This window comes from Acanthopagrus latus, chromosome 6 (assembly GCF_904848185.1).
Source record: "Acanthopagrus latus isolate v.2019 chromosome 6, fAcaLat1.1, whole genome shotgun sequence".
Lineage (NCBI taxonomy): Eukaryota > Metazoa > Chordata > Actinopteri > Spariformes > Sparidae > Acanthopagrus > Acanthopagrus latus.
Window position 1 is genome coordinate 19,365,486 of NC_051044.1, and position 21,893 is coordinate 19,387,378.

At 38.8% G+C, this 21,893-nt stretch overlaps 1 protein-coding gene across 1 annotated transcript; it reads right to left on the reverse strand.

Moving 5' to 3' along the window:
* Window positions 1–844: 844 nt before the first annotated feature.
* On the reverse strand, window positions 845–13,849 carry cdk4 (cyclin-dependent kinase 4). Its single transcript, XM_037100564.1, has 8 exons — window positions 13,554–13,849; window positions 5,768–6,002; window positions 5,540–5,675; window positions 5,258–5,425; window positions 4,844–4,953; window positions 3,249–3,299; window positions 3,027–3,162; window positions 845–1,754 (listed from the first exon to the last, which is right to left on the reverse strand). The coding sequence occupies exons 2-8, from the start codon at window positions 5,983–5,985 to the stop codon at window positions 1,653–1,655; spliced, it is 921 nt and encodes a 306-aa protein (XP_036956459.1). The 5' UTR covers window positions 5,986–6,002; window positions 13,554–13,849; the 3' UTR covers window positions 845–1,652.
* Between the last annotated feature and the right edge of the window lie 8,044 nt (window positions 13,850–21,893).

The window sequence follows — 21,893 nt, forward strand, 5'->3', positions numbered from 1 at the left end:
AAAACAGGTTTGTATTTTGAACACTGTATCAAAAAAAAGTCCAATATACACAACAAACATCAGGGCCGGTTGAACATAATTGTTTCCAAACTATATGGACGTTTTGTTTGATGAGGACGAGCTGAAAGAGTCACACAGTGAACCTCAGCTAGGTCTCAAGCTGGGCCTCCATAGTTCGCATGTTTACTTCAATAGACATCTCTCCAACACAATACAAACCCATCTTCCACATTACGTCAAACTGTTTTTTCTTCACATTCTGTTGATGATAAGTTCATTTTTGAATGTTTTGAACTAAAATTCTTACTTATTGCACCTTTGAAATCAATTTTTTTGCATTGGTTTATTCATGAGACAACAAATCATTTAAAGGGCAGCTATTTTACTATGTAAATATAAAGGTAAATGTTCCATTACCTGTGTTGTAAAATGTGTCTGTTTTAAGTTTGATATAACAACCTGTAGTGATGTCATCAGGGATTGGACTTAAGACATTTTTGTGAGAGTGTTAAGCAGACAGGAAGGGTCTAACAAAAAGACACTATTTTTTCTATTTTGTGAAACACAATAGCAATTTGCTCAGATTAAACCAAAAAAAGAAAACATCTCTCTGATTCAGACAGCCCCATTTGTTCACTCTTTATTTGTCAATATTCAGGACAAAAGCAGTCTAAAGAGCTACTGGGTCTTTTAGTTGTTGTTTCTTGTTTCTTTTTGTTAGTATTTAGAATCACCCTTTGTGTTTTCACCCAACATTTTAGTCCATTTCAGTTCCCATGGGATCACAGTCATACATTTTTATATGGACTGGCATCTGTACAATAATACACAAATGAAATCTGAATGTGATTAAAACGTGTTTTTATTCACTTGTAGTTGCAGTGCTGGTTGATTTCATACGGTTTTAGCAAATAAATGTTAAACATCAAATGAAGTCGAACCCTTCAGTCCCTCAATAAAAGAAACAATTTATTTCACGTTATGAGAGCTTTTAAGGGCAATACCAGTATTTTTATCATGTGTGTCTATCTTGTGCGTTTTCCTATTTCTATTTTATGCTATCCTTTCTTTTCCTCATGATTTTCATTCAGCTTAATGCCCATCACAGGCTTATGTTGCTCTTGTTCCTTTTTTGTAGGAAAATATTAATACAAATAAAAAGTCACTGACGACTGACTCTTCTAACCCTGAGGTGTCATTTTTGTCAGACTTTGTTCAGCCTGAAACACAAAAAAGATGACATCTCGGTTTCCTTCTGTCTAAACACTGTACAAAAATAATAACAGCAACATTTCAGAGGGGATAACAGATGTTTCTGTGGCTCAGTCCCTCCTGACGAGACTGATACAGAAATCAAACATGAAAAACACTGGTACTGTCCTTGAAGACATGACATGTTAATGTCATTAATTGTGACATTTACACGTTGGGAAGCATGCCAGTGATCCTTAAGTTCACTCCTCTTCTGTTTTTAATTCCATTCCCCCGTCTTTAATCCTTTTTGATGCGGGAGTAAAAGAAAAAAAATATCCCAAAGCGAAACCCAGACATCTTGAAAGGCAATGCACTGAATGAAACTGAAATCCTTTATGGTTAGGCCAGGTCTAAACGTAGACACTGTTACCTCTCATTGCATGTTTAACCGCATCACTTCAGCTTTTTGTCTGAGTCAATGTCTCCCCATCATGGAAATATGGATGGTCTAGGGCATTCAGGGCAGATATTCTTTTGAAGGGGTCAAAGGTCAGCATTTTCTGTAGAAGAGAGAGTAGCAGGTTAGATTTCATATATCAAAGCAACAGCTTTTAACATCTTAAGAAATACTCTGATTCACCCTCTTGCCAGTTAAATAAGTTAAAATAAAGAGTTAAATAAAGAGGTTTAGACCACTCACGTATCTGACCATTAAATATGAAGCTGGAGGCAGCAGCAGTTTAGCTTAGCTTAGCATAAAGACTGGAAACAAGGGAAACACCTCGCCTGCCTCTGATCAGAGGGAACAAAAACTGTCCTACTAGTCTCTCTAAAGCTCATTAATTGACATGTTGTATATCATCTTTCTTGATCCTTATGATTTTAAATAAGAAAAATTACTGTACTGAAGGAAATCTATATTTGGAAAGGACCAGTTGCCAAGCAACCAGAGGAAACTACAGGAGGTTATAGGTCAAAGATGTTTACTTGTTTAATAACACAACAGAGAGTACATAAAATAAATTCAGTGGAAAGTCACCAAAATAAGCTAATCAAGATGTCATTAGCTTTCTTTGCTATTTAGTTATTTTAACAAGTAAAATAACTTAACGCTTCATTTTGCCATTGATCATATATCATCTACATCTTACTGAGAGGCATTGTAAAATATAGTGACCACTTTGGACACACTGAATTTGAGGTTTTGGGGTTCAAAATGTTATTTTGGGTTACTACTTGAACAGGTTTAAATGCTTTAATGCTCAAAAAACACAAAGCATCTGTGCTAAATGAACTTAACTTGCCGAACTAGTCATTAGGCATAAATTATGCAAATATGTGAAATGGTGATGCAGTGTGATGTCACAAAGTCACAGATTTAAAGGCAGGACTACTAACGAGATGTTTCAGGAGCTGTGTTTTCTGTAGGAGAGAGGAGCTTCTGTTGATGCAGACTTTGACCTTTCTTTTTTACTTTTAAGATGTTTTACATGCACACGATCATATATGAAACACATAAAGTCATAATAGGTCTCCTTTAAGTTGTATTTTCAGTTTTACCAAAGAATGGACCCATTGAAAGTCAGTCTGCTCTTTCCACTAGTTTAACCAGTTGGTTAGTTAACAGTAGTCACAGGAATTTCTCATATTGCCCCAGTGAAATTCTTGTGGTTTGTGTTGAACATCAGCAGACTATGAGTCAAACAAATACTTCCTGACTCTGTGGTGACTTGCTTGTTACTGTCCCAATTTCAGCACTGTGCACATCTCATAATGAATTACCACGTATGATGGAGTGTCTCTTTAATTTTTAATTCAAAGCGAAGTCTTACCAGCAAAAGTTGTGCCCCCTGCTCATCTATCTCTGGAACAAAGTCAGTGATTGGTCGAGGTAAGAGAGGGGGGAAGTTTTTTCTTGAGAGTGTAACATCGGTGGGCCACTCCTCCTCTGGTGGCAAGCCAATAACTCTGAAAAAGAGAGATCATTGTCAGTGAGATAATGTGAATCAACTGCCAAAGTCAGGTGAATGTGATGGAAACAATTTGTTACTCACTCAAGAATTTTGCCAAGCTGGTCCACTTCTGATTCTCCACAGAACAAAGGTCTAACAGAGAGACAGAAAGTTTGTACCAAAGTCAAAATGTTGAAGCAGATCTGATTTAATTAGCTCACATGTGTTTGTACATCCTGTGTGTGCAGGAGGTCGAACAGTAACATGGTGTCCTTCAGACGCAGATTAGCAGGCTGGCATGAAGGGCAAGTTGAAGGATCCCACTGATCAAATTTGCAGTGTCTCACCAAATTACACTTGTTAATTGTTTTTGAAACTGTAAGCTATAACATTATAACGATGTGCCTCTGCTCCTTCAATGTATCATTATGTAATCACCATCATTATACTAACTGTTCCCAAGACAATTATTCTCAGACATGAATCCCTTTATGCAATTACACAATGCATCATTTCTGCCACTAGATGGAGCTACTGTGTGTGCTGCACTGGTTATCTGCTGATCTTGGAGAGAGGCTGTGAATAATTGCCAATTAGAAATCATATAATACTCCATGCATATAGACCGAGACACATTTAAATGACATGTCTCCGAGCTGCACAAGTTGCCATAAATTTACACATTATGACTTTTGCTTGCAGAAACTTCTTGTGGACATGTGAACAACAATAAAGTCTGCATGTTCAGACTAAATTTAACATGGTTGGGGGCTACGACTAAAATACAATATATATGCTGTAAACATAACTCCTGACGGTTTAATAGAGAAAAAGATTTCCCCAGAGCCACAGATAAGATGATAATGTTGACCATTTACAGATCAAATCTGAACCCTCCTAAACTGTTTATGCAGTTACGTGTTAAAATCCGGACACCACTGGGTCATGAACACATCTACTTTCCACAACCTATTGAGTCTGAAGGTGAAGCGGCAGACGGCAGGTGTGGCTCAGGGGTAGAGCCAGTGTCTTGTTATTGGAAGGTTGCTGGTTTGATTTCCCTGGTCTGCATGTCAAAGTGTCCTTGGGCAAGATACTGAACCCCAAATTGCCCCTGATGTGCTGTTGGCACCTTGCATGGAAGCCACCTCCATCAGTGTATGAATACATTAACTGATGGCAGTCACTTTGGACAAAAGCATCTGCTAAATGTCCAAAAATTTAAATGAAGCATCCGTTTGCCATGATCAATACTATCTCTGTCTTATAATTTTCATTTTTCTATCTATAGTATCCAATCATGTCAATTTAAGCATGATTAACCTTTCTAGACATTTTAGTTACATTTAGGCAACTCCAAGCACTTTCCTGGTAGGGAAAGATGTAATCTTTGGATTAATTTGAAGAAGTCAGCAGCGATTTAAAACACAAGACAGGAAAAGACTTTAGTCAATCTTTGACAGAAGCCACAATCTTCACCTAACCTTACCTGAGTGTTTCAGTAACCTAAATCTAACGACAAATAAAAAGTTGAACATGGTCCTTTGCTTTGTAAGGCCCTGCCTATGTTTCATCCCACACATTCCGGATTGTAAAAAAAATATGTTGCCTGTGAACATTATCCAAGTGCTGTTTTCCTCCAAAATGTTTATTGACGGAGACATGTTTGGTGTGTGTGGATTATTCTGCTGACTCACTTGCATCTAAACATCTCGGCAAAGATGCAGCCGGTGCTCCAGATGTCCACAGGTGTGGCGTAACTTGACTGCAGCAGAACTTCAGGAGGTCGATACCACAGCGTGACCACCTGGGAGAAAAACAAACACGTCCATCAGCAGGTGTGGGACCGAATGATTTGAACACAATTAAAGAAAACAAAAATCAGGCACCAATAAAATGTTATAGTGAGTTACAGAACAGTACTTTTTGTTTGAGCTCATTCACAACAATGACTAAAATAACATTTCTGATGACCGTTTTCCAAAGCGTAATGCACCAGACTTCCTTCCATCAAGCTGGCCACACTAAAAATCACATACTTTTCTTTTTTTTCTGCAAATTTCATAATCAAAACACAATAAGCTTTTAGTGTTGTTCATGGGGGCTCTTACCACAGGAGTGAGGGCCATGTGGCAGCTGTAGATCCTGGCCAGTCCAAAGTCAGCCAGCTTCACCTGGCCCTGGCTGGTCACCAGAATATTCTCTGGTTTCAAGTCTCGGTGCATCACGCGGTTCGAGTGAAGGAATGCAAGACCACACAGCAACTGCCTCATCAGGTCCTGCAGAGTAACACCGTTATACTTCCACTGAAACTACAGTTCCACAGACTTCAACTTACAACATATTGACAGATGATGAAGTTTAGTTTAGATACTGTTTTTGTCACTTCTTGCCTTAATGTGTCCAGGAGATAATCCTGCAGCTGGGGCCCTCTCTAGGTACGTCTTGAGGTCTTGGTCCACATGTTCAAACACCAGAGTGACTTTCGTCTCCTGGTCTGACCTCTGGGTGGCACATACATCCATAAGCCTGTCATGTAGAATAAAAAGTGACTTCTGTGAGGTGGCGGTGTTCACAGTGGGTTGTAGATAGCACACACAAGGCTTTAATGACGGTCTTACCTGACCACGTTGGGGTGGTCAAACTGCTCCAGCCGTCTCAACAGAGCCACCTCTCTGACTGTGGAAACGGGGAGGCCATTTTGGTCCGTCTGGACACGCACGCTCTTCAGAGCCACAAACTGCCCGCTCTCTGTGTCTCGGGCCTTATAAACCGTCCCGTAAGCGCCTCCTCCGATCTCTGCCACTGGCTCATACTGGATACTGGTGCCGTGGGCCATGGCCAAGATCAAACAGACTGAGACAAAGTAGGGCAGACAAATCAGATGTAAAAGCTATTAATTACAAGAATGAGATTATTAAAAGGGATTTTGAAACGTCTACGCCAATGTGCAGCCTAGAGCTGTTCTATTGAAAAAACTGGAAAATTAACAATGAAGGAACTGGGAAACCTCATCCTTATTTTATACACTTCACTGTGTAATAGTACAAAACACAGACCCCTTTCACACTCATCCACCAATCACTCGACCCAAACCGACCCAACATGGATGTACGTAAAGACGGTGTAGTTGAAACAGATCTGCTGTGCTATCAAAACAGACGACCGAGGACAATACAAGTCAAAATCAACAGAGACAAGACACACATAAAAAACATCCAACATCCATAGAGCCACTCAATCAGTGAGTCTAAAAGGTTCAATGACAATAGTAAACCAATGTACCCATTCCCCATCAGTTCTCTGTACTGGTTAAAAAAAAAAAGAGAGAGAGAGAGAAAAAAAAATTCTCAGTGTTTTTCTCAGTATAGCAAGTTTTTCCTCACTCAGACTGAGGCAATGTGAGTGTGATTTTGGGCTTCATAAATAAAACTGATTTGTAAAAAATAAACCCCACTCATGTATTGTCTCTGATTAGCTGGTGAATATTTAGTGAGAAAGACCAACTACCTTCAGGCTGAGAATAAAACATTGCAGAAGCTGGACTCCATTGCCTTTCTACTCCAAACCTCTCATATTCAAAATGAGCAGTATCTCCTCTGCAGCTCTTGCGCTTCAATATCGATTTCTCAATGAGTACAAAGCTGATTAGCTGAGTTTTTGTTGTTTTCTCTAAATTCACTGAAATATGTGCCTATTGTTACTCTGCCATCATACATTTGCATCCAAATGACATCCGCTTGTTAGCGAAGAGTTGTCAGTAAACAACAGCCCCTTATCAGTATCCAATGAGGAGAAATGAATGTGTCATATAAACACAATATTAAAACCACAGACGGGGGATCTGAATAATATTTGATCATTTCATTACAAAAGCACCTGTGAGAAGGTGGGATATATCAGGCAGCAAGTGAACAGTCAATTCTTGACGTTGATGTGAAGCAGGAAACATGAGAAAGTGTATCGGGCAGATGGCTTTAATGGTGGAAGTTCTCAACTGTAATATTTCACAAACAGCATAACTTCAAGCTTGTAACACTAAACTCTACAACGGAGGACAAGGGCTGTTTTTCATCTTTAGTATTTCCACTTGTAAAACAAATTGCTGCGTGCTGTCGACGACTGTGTAGCACTTAGAGAGCCGCTGCTGTATTCAGGAGTGGGGACAATGTACCGCTCAGCAACCTGGTTGATGTGCCACAGTGCTGACTGCACCATTCCTGTACCAAAAAATATTGTTTCAGCAATTCAGAGTGGGTCACGTGAATAAAATCTTCTTTTACGGAATGTTACACTTTTTACATTTTGATGCTTTATTAATACGTATTGCAGTACAATAGATTTCCTCTTCAAAAATCTCTGGATAGGAATGACGAATCAATCTCATTCAAATCTCAGCGCTTCATCACAGCGGTATGAAACTGCTGCTCACTGAATTTCAACTCAGAGATAATTAAACTACAGTACCAACACTACAGTTTATCCCACAGTAGAGACATGTATACTGTATCATGGTACATATCATAATCGCCCGACTCTTTCATCTATATCAATTAGAGCCTAATAAAACTGGTTTTAATTTTCACTCTGTGGGTCAATAAAGTTCAATTCAATATCATCATCAACACAATCAGGCTGCTACCAACTCCACATTCAAAATCTTAAGACCTGCAACAGCCGACTTTTTGGCCTCCTGGTAGCAATGAAACGAGCTGAACACAACATAAACGCTCATTTAGCCGCCTGTAGAATTTAAATCTGATATCCTCTGTCTTTTTTAGTTTTATTTCCATCTCCACTGACTCCTGAGAGAAATATCTGTCTCTTTAGCTGACAAATGGGCCCTTATGTTCACAAACCAGAGGGGTCTTTTGTCTAGTGCTGAGTAATGGTGATACAGTCATTTTGTGAGAGCCCTTTCTGGGGGAAAACAGCTGCCTGCCTGGGTTTGCCTGGAAGTGACTCCAGTAGCAGCAATGAGAAGCAAGACAGTAATGTTTTTTGGGCCACAATATCAAAACACTCCAGATACCCTCTGTAGAGCAGAGTAGAACTGCACTATAGAGAACTAATTTTCCAGGCAAGTATATACTACATACTGTGTATCGCTTCACCCACCACTAATAAATATCACACATCAGTCTACTTCAACTTTACTGGCAGCGGGAGTTAACTGTGCGTGGAGCTAAGTGCACAACATTTTAAGGCTAGCTGCACTGGCCTCTATTAGAGTGAAACCTCAAAAGAGCTCTCAGGTATTTTTGGTGCAAGTGCTGAAATGTCTGACAGATTTTTCATCCATTTCTTTATTCACATTCACCAAAATGTTTTATGATCCACGAGCTAAAGGACAAAGTACCTGACCTCCCCAAAGACATCAAACGGTTCACTGATTGGGACACCGTTTTGTAGGAAATGCACTCAACGCAGGCCCCTGCCAGCGTCAACCACTCGACCTTAACAGCGTTTTTTGTCCCATTGCTTCGAACTTGTCCCTGGCTTCACCACCACCTCTGTCCATTCGCCCTCCTGCCAGGCAGCAGGCATACAACCAGGGAGAGCATCACCCGCTCCTTCCTTTCCTTTGTCCAACTCTCAGCCTTTGTCAAACCAGTTTGGAACACTTCGCCCCCCCTGCTCCGCCTGTCCCCACACCTCATCCCCCTCCATCTGCAGGGTGCCTCTTCCACCTACTCCACATTAACACCTGTCACATTCATATCTGGCAGGTATGTCCTACTGTTCTGTGGTCATCTGCTCCCTCTCACTCCCGCTGCCTCCTCCAGCACAGTTTGTGAACGTCGACATCGGGGCTCAAGGACAAGAGCAGAGCAACATCGTTACCATATTTGTAGTCCCACCCCCCCCTCAGGTGACAGGTCGTTTACTTTTCGGCCCACTGTTCTATCACCCTGTACGTGTTGAGGTTTTGTTTTATTTGACCTGATGGCCACTTGCACCCGTCACTGATGAGTTAGTGCAAAGGAAAAATAACTATTAGCCCTGTTTGTTCTTGGATAAAATAAGCAACGTCCATGTATCACATTGGGCTCTAAGAAACGGTTATTGATTACATGATATAGGCAAAACATAATTGAATAATAATATTCTTTTTAATTGAAAAATGATCAGCATATTATTCATCTATAATTCACATGTAATAATAATAAATCATTCATTGACTGCTGGCTTCTTCATTATTTTATCCTATCGGACATTTGTGTGACAATATTTGTTGCAATTATAGTACGAATTGTTGAGAGCTGGCAAAAATGTGTGTTCTGTGAAGTCACAAAGACCTTGAACTTTGAACATTGACCACCATAATCTAATCAATCATCCTGAAGTCCAAGTGGACTTTCATGCCAAATTTGATGAAATTCCCTCATGTGTTTCTGAGATATCGCGCTCACAGGAATGGCACAAAAACAAAAACATGATGCCTCCAGCCGCGGCTATAACCGATACTGAGGCATAGACAGAAACTATCCTGTCAATATCAAACATTTCCACGTTGTTCTGTGTCATGCTGTATAAATACTGTGATCACAGTGGACTTGTTGGGGAAGATAAAGTGTGAAAGAGATGAAGTCGAGCTGGAGCTACATTTGTTTCTGCAGAGGACAGTGAGAAGAATATAGCAACAACAGAACAGAAACACAATCCACTGAAACCCAAACACCTCAACAAGGAATTCATCCTCTTCTGTTCTTCAGCACGTTCTTCATTTTCAAAAAACAGATACTCCTATAATACACTATACTAACACTGGAGGAGACTCGCCATCTGTGTTGACAGCAAGATCGGACTAGCTTTGTTAACATGACTCCCAGAAAAGAAAACTGATAAATGCATGCAAAACATAGACGCCTATTTGGGCCAATTGTTGAGATCCAGATGATTTGTTAAAATAAAATATAAAACCTTTTGGATCTGTATGTGAATCTCTCCAGAGAAATCTTGTCTACTCACCCTTTTACAGCCCAACATGTACCGACAGGGTTAAGCATATCTCAAAATGTCACTGAAAGTGAACATGACATTCCCAAATGCAGCCAAACCACATTACTGAAGTGGTCAATATAAAGTGTTGTTAATAAGAGGAAGAGGTGTTGCGTTATTCCTGTCCGACACACCACATTTCTTCCTATTATGCAAAGAAAAGTTGAGTCAGAGTGTCAGTGGACAAGAACCTGCCGGCATTCCTGTGTGAAACTGCAAGAAACACAAATTCCTTTCAACAATTCCTTTTTGTTCACTGACTGTCTTGTTGTTTATTGATCGACTTTTTGTTTATTGATTTTTTTTTGTACTTGAGTGCCATGAAAAGGTGCCATCAAATAAATTGTATTATTATTATTATAAACATTATTCAGGTCGGTACTGACCTGAATAAATAAAACCTGCATATCATAACTAATATTCAGCAACAAAGAGAAAACATAAAAATACAACCAACATCACCAATAAACTTTTAGATGCCTATAAAAAAAATACTCCCAATTTAGATTCATTCATAAAGATTTCTAGCCGAGTCTTACAATATTTTCAAAATAAACATAGTGCAGGTACTCCTCAAAACAACCTATGACTATAAAAACATTTTTAAAGAAAGATCTGACTGTTCATCAACTGAAACATTAAATTATCCAGATGTAGAAAAAAACATGATTTTTTTAGTTTCCTTCAATTACATTTTTTTATATAAAAAAAAATTCCAAATTACACTACTATCTTTACACTAGCTTTAGTTTTTGTATTATAGACACATTCATTTAAATGTAGTTTATGATTTTAAATTCATAACATACAGTTTCTATCTGGAACCAAATGTGCATTAGGCAACAATAACAATAAGTGTTGACCAAATACTTGTCAAAACAAATTTGAAAAATCACAGTCTCAAAAGCTAATTGCTATCTAGTGGTTCCGAGTAAACACAATATGTTACAACAGAGCAGAACTTAATACAAGTCATTCATTTCTTATTTAATTCGTTTTTTTAAAAAAATGTTTTCGTTTTTATTATTTTTTGATAACTAAAAGAACTTTATGATGTTGTTGTGAGAAAAAGAAGCCATTTAATAGTTGAATCACTTTCCATTAAAAGCTTTTACAACTGTGATAAACTGATCACATATTGCGAGTTCACAGTTTGCCCACATGTATTTTGCCTCACAACAGTAATTCAGTTAATTTTAGGCATTTATCATCACTGCCATTGTGAAACTTTCCACTGTAGGCCGCAGACTGTGTGGCAACTGCTGTGGGAGGCAGCAGAGAAGAAATACAGAACACAAGGAGAGGCCTGCTGAGGAGGCTGAGCAACCCGGCCTGTACAGTCAAATGTCAAACTGTGTGAAGTTACTGTGTCTTCTTCACTTCTCACAGGGTTCAGGTTGACACAGGCGTGGACATTTTACTGTTTGAAATTCCAGCAAAGATGTTTTCATTTTTTAACTTAACTGGAAAAAGATAAAACCAGTGGTGGAATTTAACAAAATTCCCCTCAAACACAGCTTCGAGCTACTTGTACTTTTCAAACTATTTTTCTTTCATGTGAATTTGTATTTCTACTCCACTACACTTTGGAAACATTATACTTTCAACTACAATTATCTGACAGCTTTGGTAACTAGTTACTTTACAAAGTACGAGTTTATAAAATATGACATTTGGTTAAAAAAATTAATAAACTTTTATACAGTTCATACCAGTGCAGCTATAATAGTAGATTCGTTAATTAGTTGATTCTTGGAATTGATTCCCACCAACTTTAATATTTTGATAACAATTTTCATGCAAAGACTTTTCACAAAACATTTCCAGAGATTAATTCAAGTATGAAAATAATCCTATAAAAAGTAGTTTGAGATTAACTCTGCCTCAAACAACTGCAACAGCAAAATGTTACCTAAAATAATATAATAATAAGTGATATAATCACATATCAGTCACATGGGACATTATTCCACAAGTGTTTTTATTTACTTACTTTGTCATCATTTCACAACACATAGCTGTATTACCAGATGTAGTTTGTATGCAGTATTATAGTATTTAAATGTATTATATGTAGTATAAAGTAGATATTTTTATTGAAGTAACTCTTTTAACGCAGGACATTTATTTGTAGTGGTATCTGGTATTAATACTTTTACTTACGTGAAGCATCTGAAAACTTTCTTCGACTCTGGATAAATATTTTTATGATGACCTACATTTGTATTTAATGGTCACAAACTTGTCAGTGCTCTATGAATGAAAAAATGACATCATATATTTCGTATATGTGTGTTCTAAACTACCAATAACACATATTTTGTCTGTATTTTCTTGTTAATATCAAGAGGCTGATTTATCTAGCAGGCTTTAAGCCATGATATGATTATATACCATGTTATTTTCTTATGTTTAATGACTGTATCATCATTTTACAACATTTACACATTTGTATTACAAAATGTAATTTGGGCTTATATGTAGTATTTAAGTATATTATTTGTAGTCATACTTACATACCTTTGTTTGGTTCAAATTCTCAATGCAGGACTTTTACTTGTTGTGAAGTATTTTTACAGTCTGTAAACGTTCAGTGCTCTGTGGATGACAAACTGAAGAATAGATTTTTACATTTGATCCAAGACATCTTTGAGGGTGTCTTCTTGTAAATATCACGCGGCTGCATTTCATTTCATTCTGCACTGCCCCCCAATTTCACACAGGGGAAAAAAACTGTGTCATTTGATAGAAATTAAAGCATTACAACATAAAGTGTCATTATAGCTGCACAGGCCTGCTGTGGTCCTCATGTCATGGTCCTACAGGAAGTAGTCTGGTTGACTTGTCACCTTAAAAACATCTCCTCAGACAGACTCCCACAGCACCACCAGAGGAGAGAGAGGGTACAGATGTTTACACAACACCTGGAGGTCCCCTTCACACAACACCGAGGCCGTTAACCTGCAGCTTTATTGATCACCAATCAGCAGACAGCTCGCATTTCATTCATTTATCCACTTGATCAGCCCCAATGGAGCCTGGCGCTGCAGGCCAGTGGGCGGAGGCAAAAAACAGGCCAGGACAGACTGAAAGCCCTGTCTCCCGACACGTGGTGCTCCTCCATAGCGCTCCTTTGTTGATTAAAACTGTCTTTTTAAAAAAAAGGTGAAGCAGCAACAGGCCACGCCACACTTTTTTTCCTGCTCTTCACCTACATGATCACTGACGTGGCGGAGTAATAAAAAAGTAGAGTCGGGGGGGAGCGGAGGAGACGGATCACCACCACCAGCAGCAGCAGCAACTTCTACTTCCACATCTGTGCCACATTACATAAATGTCCGCTGGCCAAGTGTCACACGGGATTCAGTCTCATGTTAGGGCGACAGCTCACATACTTGTACTCACCTCGTCTGTTTTCTTCTCCGCGGGCAGGTAAAAGCTTCACTGGAGCTTTTTTTTTATGAAGAGGACATGCTCATTCTTGTGCCACGTATATAACAGAACCGACAGAACCGGGTCACAGAGGCGGGTCGGGTCGGGTCCGGGCTCAGGGGGTTTCACAGCCCCAGCAGTGGATCTGGTGAGGAGAGGCCAATCAAGCGATATGACTCCGGCCTCCTCTGTGTGTTTTTTTCCTCCAGCCTGCTCCTTCTTCTTCTTTTGGGGTTGTCGCTTCCTGTTGCTTCTAGCAACTCTTGGAGGGGGCGGAGCTTCTGGAGCCTCCACAGCGTGTATCATGTGTGCAACGCACGTCTTAATCCATTTTAATACAGATTTTACTTTATATCTACAGACAGGAAGTCTGTAACGACCATCAGTGATAAATGGTGCGTTCGTAGCTCATCAAACTTTAGATATTAGTTATTTCACTCTGAGCAAACAGTGAAACGAGTCCTAAAACAATAATCTAGAGATTGTTTATCATAAAGTTGAAACTGATGTTAATGAACACTGTTTACGTCATCTAAACAACATTATTTGGATGGCCATTATAAACTTGCAGCTGATGTTTATAGACCTTCAAATTGCTCAACAAATGGCTTCCATCAAATAACGATTAAATAAAGTTTAATTAACTGTAACTGTATGTTTTATTCATGAATATGAATTGTTGCCTCATGTGATAACACTAAAACATTCACTGCGACTACAGAGTATACAAAATGATAATGCCATGATGATAAATAATTCATATACATGTTGTTTTATTTAGAGGCTACATCATGTGAATGTAATATATTTACACTGTAATATATTTATTAATGTGTAATGTATTTTAAGATTCAATATACATTTGTATGTTTATTTCTTTTAACCTACTTGTACGTCTATTTTTTATTTCTATCTAGCACCCTGATTTAAAGTATCTGTGCCACTGTATATGAACACAAACTCGACCAATAACACTGATTCTGATTCAGATCATTTCTCTCAGATACTAATTATAGAGCTACAGCACAAAGATGTTAGACACATGTTTAGAATTCAGCACACCACAACAAATGTTTTCTGAGTTTAAGTTTTTAAACTAATTTAATTGCTTAATGTAAGAAAATGCACAATCCATGGTAATTGATGGGGAGTACAAAGCAACATATATCAGTAGAAAATGTAAAATATATATATATATAAAAATGTATAATTAGTTTATATTTGAGATAAAAAATGATAAACAAGATTCATACACAACTCTGTTGCTACAGTAATTAATATACATAATATACACATGTATACTATATTTCACGTAGAGTTGTGGGCAAAGATCTGTCTTTTTGTATACAATGACATTCAAACTTCAAAAAATGCTTTTAATGTCATTAGATTACTTTTTCAGCCAAAGTCAGTGCCAAAGTATTTTTACAGCTGTGGATGCAATAGTTAAAAAGTTAATGTTGTAAAGAAAACAAGAATGGTGAAAGTACAGAAAGGTGAGGAAATCTGACCCAAAGAAACAGAAAGCTCAGCATAATCCAATAAATAAATCAAATATACAGACGTATACATATATAAATACATTAATAAATAAACTGATGTGTTATACATGAACAAACAATACTACTACACGCATTTACACCTCCTGCTTTAACGAATATTTGTATACATTAATTCCATCAACTGCTTCCGTAACAGTGAAAGGAGTTTCAATAAATCTAATAATATTCCTGGGACAATAGATAACAAAATCTTTCTATATTAACTTATCATAAGTAAATCAGTTATTGAAATAAAAACATTAACAAATAAGCTGGCTACTCTAATTGTAGCTGATTTAATATAAGTATAAAGTATAAATATCATATAATCTCCTGCTGTTTTATTACTTTATGATAAGCTAAGATTAACTCATATATATAACAAACTCCAGTATACTCCACTCTGATACACATCCAGCCTGTGTATTCAGCATTAGAGGTTAACAATGTGTCCAAATGGGAAAAGTTGGAACTAATGGACTGAATACAGTTCAGGTTTGTAACTCACTACTAATGATCTATTCATTGAATGTTGATTTCTGTTCCTTTGTGGATGTTCGTTGGTTACAAACAAACTGTGCAATGTCCGCCTGCCTTAAAAACGGCAAGATGGACTATTCTATAAATAAAATCCTTGTTGGTCAGTCTGAGTTTATGAGTTCCTCTGTCCTGCACAACCAATCTGTTTCAGATATAGTCTCTCTTTTATAGTTTTCCTCCCAGCCACCGCTGCTGTGTTTGTGTTCCCGCTGCCTGCTAGAGGGGAAGGAAGTTGATGCTGCCAGCATCCGCACTTGTGGCCAAAAAATGGGGATGTAGTGCAGTGACATTGGCATGCAGAGTGACTCAGTGGCTGCGACGAAGGTCTGACACAAGACATGTTGTAAAATGTCTATGAGAAGAAGAAAAAGAAGAAGACGGTAATGAAAAATGAATACAAATGATTGCTAAGTACATTTAATAAAAGACAAAGAGCATATATACATTCATGTTGTATGTGTGTGTAAGTAATCTCATTTTCACACTTACACACAATACACACAGTAAAACTAATATACTCTTTTAATATGTCATCCTTTTCTTTTCCAATCCGGAGACTTGAGCAATCATTTGACCAGTTCTAGGTTTTGTCTCTACAAATGCTGCGATGTAAAGAATTGCTGTAAAAAAAAAAAAACAGTAAAATACTGGCAGCAGTATACAATGCAACTACTGTTATTTATTTTAACAGTATATTACCGTTTTTTTTGGATTACAGTATATGACTGTAGAATAACAGTGGGTGTTATGGTAATTTTACAGCACATCTACCATAATTTATTTACCAGTATATTACCGTATTGTGGATTACAGTACAGTACAGTAGGAGAAGTGTGGGTTATGGTAATTTTACAGTATATGCCAGTGTCTTGCCTTCTAGTGCTTAGAATGGATCAGAAACACATTCAGCAACAATATGCATTCATCACTGTTCATCTGTCTGTGCTCAGTTGAAGAAAAGTAGCAGGATAAGCTAGCGGAGGACACGGAGGAGGAGAGTAGCAAAGAGTGGACAATACAATGAGCGCTCACTCACTGGTTTCGCTGTTTTAAAAAAAACAAAAACCCGAAGTCACAGAGCACTCTAAGACCGTTAAACTTATTCAACTGATAACTAATTTCACTTAACTCACTGAAGTTAATAACGTATACCAAATCACCATAATCATAACTGAATTGATTACATTTCGTTGCTATTGCCAATCATTCCTAACCTCTGAACTTGAATAAAAATCAGATGCAGACCTTTAAGTAATAAGTTCGAGAACCTTGGTATAGAAGACAAGAGAACATACATTCCATAACATTGCTGTAGTTTATAACAAAGTTCTCATTTGTACAACAGACTTCGTAAGATTAGTAACAATGAGAACATTTGTATTACAAAAATGACAAGGTATTGCATTACCATATTTGGAAGAAACTGTCTCTAATAAAATCATTAGTGACACGTTTTACTGAACTCATGAGCATAACATCAGATGCTGAATTAAAATAGCATCAAGAACAGTGTAACAGTCTAGCCTGAAAACAAGTCTTTTGCATGTGAACAATAGAAAGTGTACATGGAGAAAGGAAAGAGGGGGAGAAAGAAAAAGAGAACAGTGAGTACTTGACCGCAGCGCTTGGCTGGTCTCCTCAGTCACCGATGACGAGTACCTGTAAATAAATAAATAAATAAAATTAGCAATACAACATCTCTGGTAAAGTATAAAAATATGAAAAACTAATGGAGGGAGAGAAAGAAACATAAAAATGAGGGGAGAGAAATGGGCCAATAAACTGTTCAAGGGAGAGAGAACATGGTAAAAGACAGGATGAAAAGTGTAAAGAAGAGAAAAGCAAGAGACAGAAAGGAGAGAGGGTGGTTAGTTATAGTTTAGGGAGGGTTACCTCTGGAAAACTAGTGTACAGTGAAGTTAATGAAGTTAAATTAATAAATGATAAGATACTGACACATACATTTTACAATAAAAAAAACTTCTGAGCTCAAGCTAGCTACAGAGCTTGCTTCACTTAACCCTATTCACATTATTTTACAATTTTTTTAAAAATACAGTAATGCAACAATGCATTACAAATGCTGTTTTATGCTGTTAAATTACAGTTATCTACTGTAATTGTGAAATGACTCATTTGACTTTTAATTTACATATGAGGGATGAATATTTAACATTATTTTACAATTATTATAAAATACAGTATGATACTGTTGTAAATCCCCCATAAATATACAACAATTTGTTACAGTGTGACTTAAGTTGATCTTAAAAACATTTCTTCTGGTGACTGGCACAGCATTTCTGATTTTTATTCTTCTTTGTGAGGAGGCCGGGGTCAATGTGGTTTAATGAGCAGTTATTTTAAACAAAACCATTCTTCTTTCTCAAACCTAACCAAGTGTTGGTGATTGTTTTAAGGGAGTCGCTATTTTAAGGCAAACAATGATCTTTTCCTAAACCTCACCAAGTAGTTATGGGGCCTTTAGTTTTAAGTGGCATGCTTGTTACTTCTCACCTAACCACAGAATGAGAGTATGATTTTTTTTTTCATTGGTAGGTGAGGACAAATGCCACAGTGACACGGAGTTGTCTGAATTCAAGATTCTCTCTTTGACTGAACTAAGACAATGAGTTGATGATTGGCTCATCAACTCATCGTGAAACACAGTTCATTTTAATTCAACAAAAGCAAAGCTCACCAAAACAGTCTTGGTTTGTCTCTCCACAATCACCTCTGTTTTGGACGAAATAAATACCCAATTAACTGAGCAAGATGTGAGAATATTCTGCCTCTGTATGCTGTTTTCTTTCCTGTTGAAGCACAACTCTCACATCCCCGCCTGCTGTGCCTTTTTTGTCTCTGGCTCACAGTCCTGGTCAGAACTGCTGTAAATCACCTCCATACTTTATCCCCTTATGGATGACAACTGTTATTATGTAAAAATGCCCTTAGTGAAAAACGTCTTGTAATGGCATTCAACTTGAAGGAAAGAAGTTTTGTAGTTCCTGGTCACCTCTACCCTCCACCTCTGAGGGTGAGACTGATGGTCTTTTTAATGGCTCAAGATGAAGTGGGAAACAGTGAAGAAAGGGAGGTGGCAATATGCTCATGATGCACAACCTGAAGAGCTTGCTCACTGCTTTTCCCACCCCTGAAAAGACACCTGGCAACTGCAGATAACAGTGTAGGAGGACTGTGGAGGTCCTTCAGATAGATCTCCAGACACTTCACAAGAGCATCAACATGAGATGGATTGTTTGATGCCACTGCAGCTTTAAGTGGCTGTTGGGAAGCCAAACTCCTGGTGATAATCATTTGGCATGGCTTTGTCGAGTTTACTCAAGTAGTTCTGGAGTTAACGATATTGATTACATCCCGAGTTGCCCACGCTATTTCTGACAGATGCTTAAAGATGGCTATGATGTCTGCTGTCTGAAGGGACTTTCCGAAGGGGCATTGATGATGACCCTCATGCGTAGAGCAGTGAGGAGGTTGTTGGTTGTCCTCTCTGACAGAAGAGATGAGGTATCAGTTGACAGTCATGTGAGTCCTTTACCTTACTGTTTTGAGGCACTGAGAGACCAGGGGAAGACACTGATGTACTCTCAGAGGTTACTTCAAGAGACAGGACTCCTGAAGCCACATGATTGCCTTCCAATATAATCAGACCATCACACACCACTGAGGGTAAAGTAGTCTGCCTGTCGGTGCCTTCAGGAGACTCCGACCTGATGGCTTGTCACTCCTCTTTACCCACAGTAGCACCTGCAGCATCCTCTGTCATGACTGTCAGGAGAAAAGTGGAGCTGAGTAGTGTTCATCTTCCTCCCGAGACGTCTTCCCATTGGAGCCAACAGAATGTGATCTGTCTGGCCTGACATCAGATGATCATACATCCTATCAGTCAGTTCCTTTAAAAACTGCCTGAAGTTGCCACTGGACATGATGTTTTCCAGTGTTTTGTTGAGATGTGGTGCATATTTCTCAGGCAGGTTTAAATTATTAAACAGGCTGAAAAAATACTTTTCGGTTTGTCTCAAAATCTAGTGGAGAAGACAGCTGCTTTTTCACACTAACAACTGTTGTCTTGCTGGTCCGACTGCAAACTTAACATCTCGGCCTTCGGGGGTCTGGAGCAGCTCCTGGTAAATAAACAGCTTTATCAGAGGCATCCTCCTCTTTGAGTCTATGTTCAGAGGACTCTGAGTTCTTGTTCAAACTCACAAAGAAGTTGGATTTATTTATCTGGGGAAAACTACAAAAAGCTGTGTTTGTGAAATCACTGGTTTTCATGGGCGGTCCTCTGAGGGTACAGTCCGTGAGGCAAAGTCTCTCACCTTATTAAGTGTTAACCCCATATGGAATTGACGACAATACCGATACCAAAGAGGTGCTGGGAGGCAGGGGAGCATTGTCCGCCTCTTCTTTGATTTCTCGTGTCTCAGCGGACCGTTTGACAACAACATCAGCCACTACTTCAGTCACTGAGTGGAGATGTTGGATTTTACACGCTGAGCCAATTCACATCTTTCAGGTTCTCCTGTTTCCTCGATCTGTAGATTCAAAGACTTTGTGTGGGGCAAGTCCTGTAGTTTTTGGCTGCAATCACAATCAGTCTCAGGCCCTGGGGGTCGCATGAAACGCCATGTGACGAAGACATGTTGTGTTGGACCTGAAGCGAGGTGCTGATGGCCACAGATCCAGTAGAGTTTACATTCTGTGAAACATCCCACCTCATCAGTTCTGTCAGCTTTTCAGCACAGAGATTTATCCACTGGGATGCAAAGAGCTTCAGCAAAAACTACCGTCGAGGGAGTCTTCCCACCGCGTGAGGAATTTTACCAAAGCTGTCGGCTGATTTATATCTATCAGCATGGAATCACTCCTGAGTATGTGCTCATGAAACACTGCAATTCTCAAGGTGGACATAGAGACTATCTGTGTGATCTGAGAAAGCATTTGAGACAGCGTTGCGTCGGCATATAAGTCCCGAATCCTGTAATCAGGTATCTTGCCTTACTGTGCTATAGGCTCTGTCAAAATATTTGATCAGGATGGGCTGAGCAGCCTCTGGTGTGACAGGGATAGTGTTGTCCATCTGGGATCTAGATTGCTCCATTAGACTTAGACTTATCTTTATTTGAACTTTACTTACTGTAAATTGTTCAGTGATGTGTCGATCCTCACCGTGGTTTCAGACTGTGTGCTTTTTCTTGTTTTACTGTATGCAACAGAGATCGATTCTAGAAATGAATAAAGTGCAGCCATAACCGTGATTATATAACAACTGTATACATATATCATCTGACTGGTGCTCATTCTCTTGCTGCTCTCAACTTACTTTCCGTCTTTTCTGAGGCTGCACCAAAAATCTGACACATGTCACTGCCAGCCTTCCTATTGCTCATGATGACACTCACTGTGAATGACAGCTGGCTTTAGTAAAACTGCTTGCCCTTTAATCAAATAAATCACTATATTTGCCATAACTTGGTACAGCTATACATTATAGATACGCAACACATTAAAGCTACTACTGTCTACACAAATCACACATGCAACATGCAGCCCAGTCGCAAGGATAGAGCTACAGGTTCAATGGACTGCTTGATATTTTAAGGAGAATGCGGTACAATCTCCAGCTGTGTTTGTGGCACCAAAACCTGGTGTTTCTAAGGAAACCTCGGGACATTTCCATCCATGTTTGCGGCGAACACTTCAGGTATTTTCAGCCGGACGTTGATGTTTTCCTAACCCTAACCAAGCACTTTTTGTGCCTAAGCCTAACCAAAGCATGAGCACAGCGTTGTGTGGAGAGAAAAATAAAACTGAACCTAAAGAATCGTGAAGGTCCTGTGAAGAATCCTGTGGTTTGGCAGAAACATACTTAGCTTACATTTATTCGTGGCTTGCTCTCCTCTCCTGCAGCCTCTCATCACTTACTGGAGTTGACCCACTGGCTGTAGATTTATAATGAGGGCAGGGACAGGAGACAGTCTCCTTTGTTGTGATTATGTGAGTGGTGGATGCACTGACTCTGTTGTACTGTCTCTACTGTCTCCGTTGTGTTTCATTAGAGCCTTGTGACACCATGCATGCATGCAGGACACAACACACACTATAATTGCTTTCCTCCCCTCTATCTGCCCATTAATATGAGCACATGTCCTGCACATCACATGAATATCAGCACCTTGGACAGCAGCAGCCTCTGTGGATGAAGCTCATC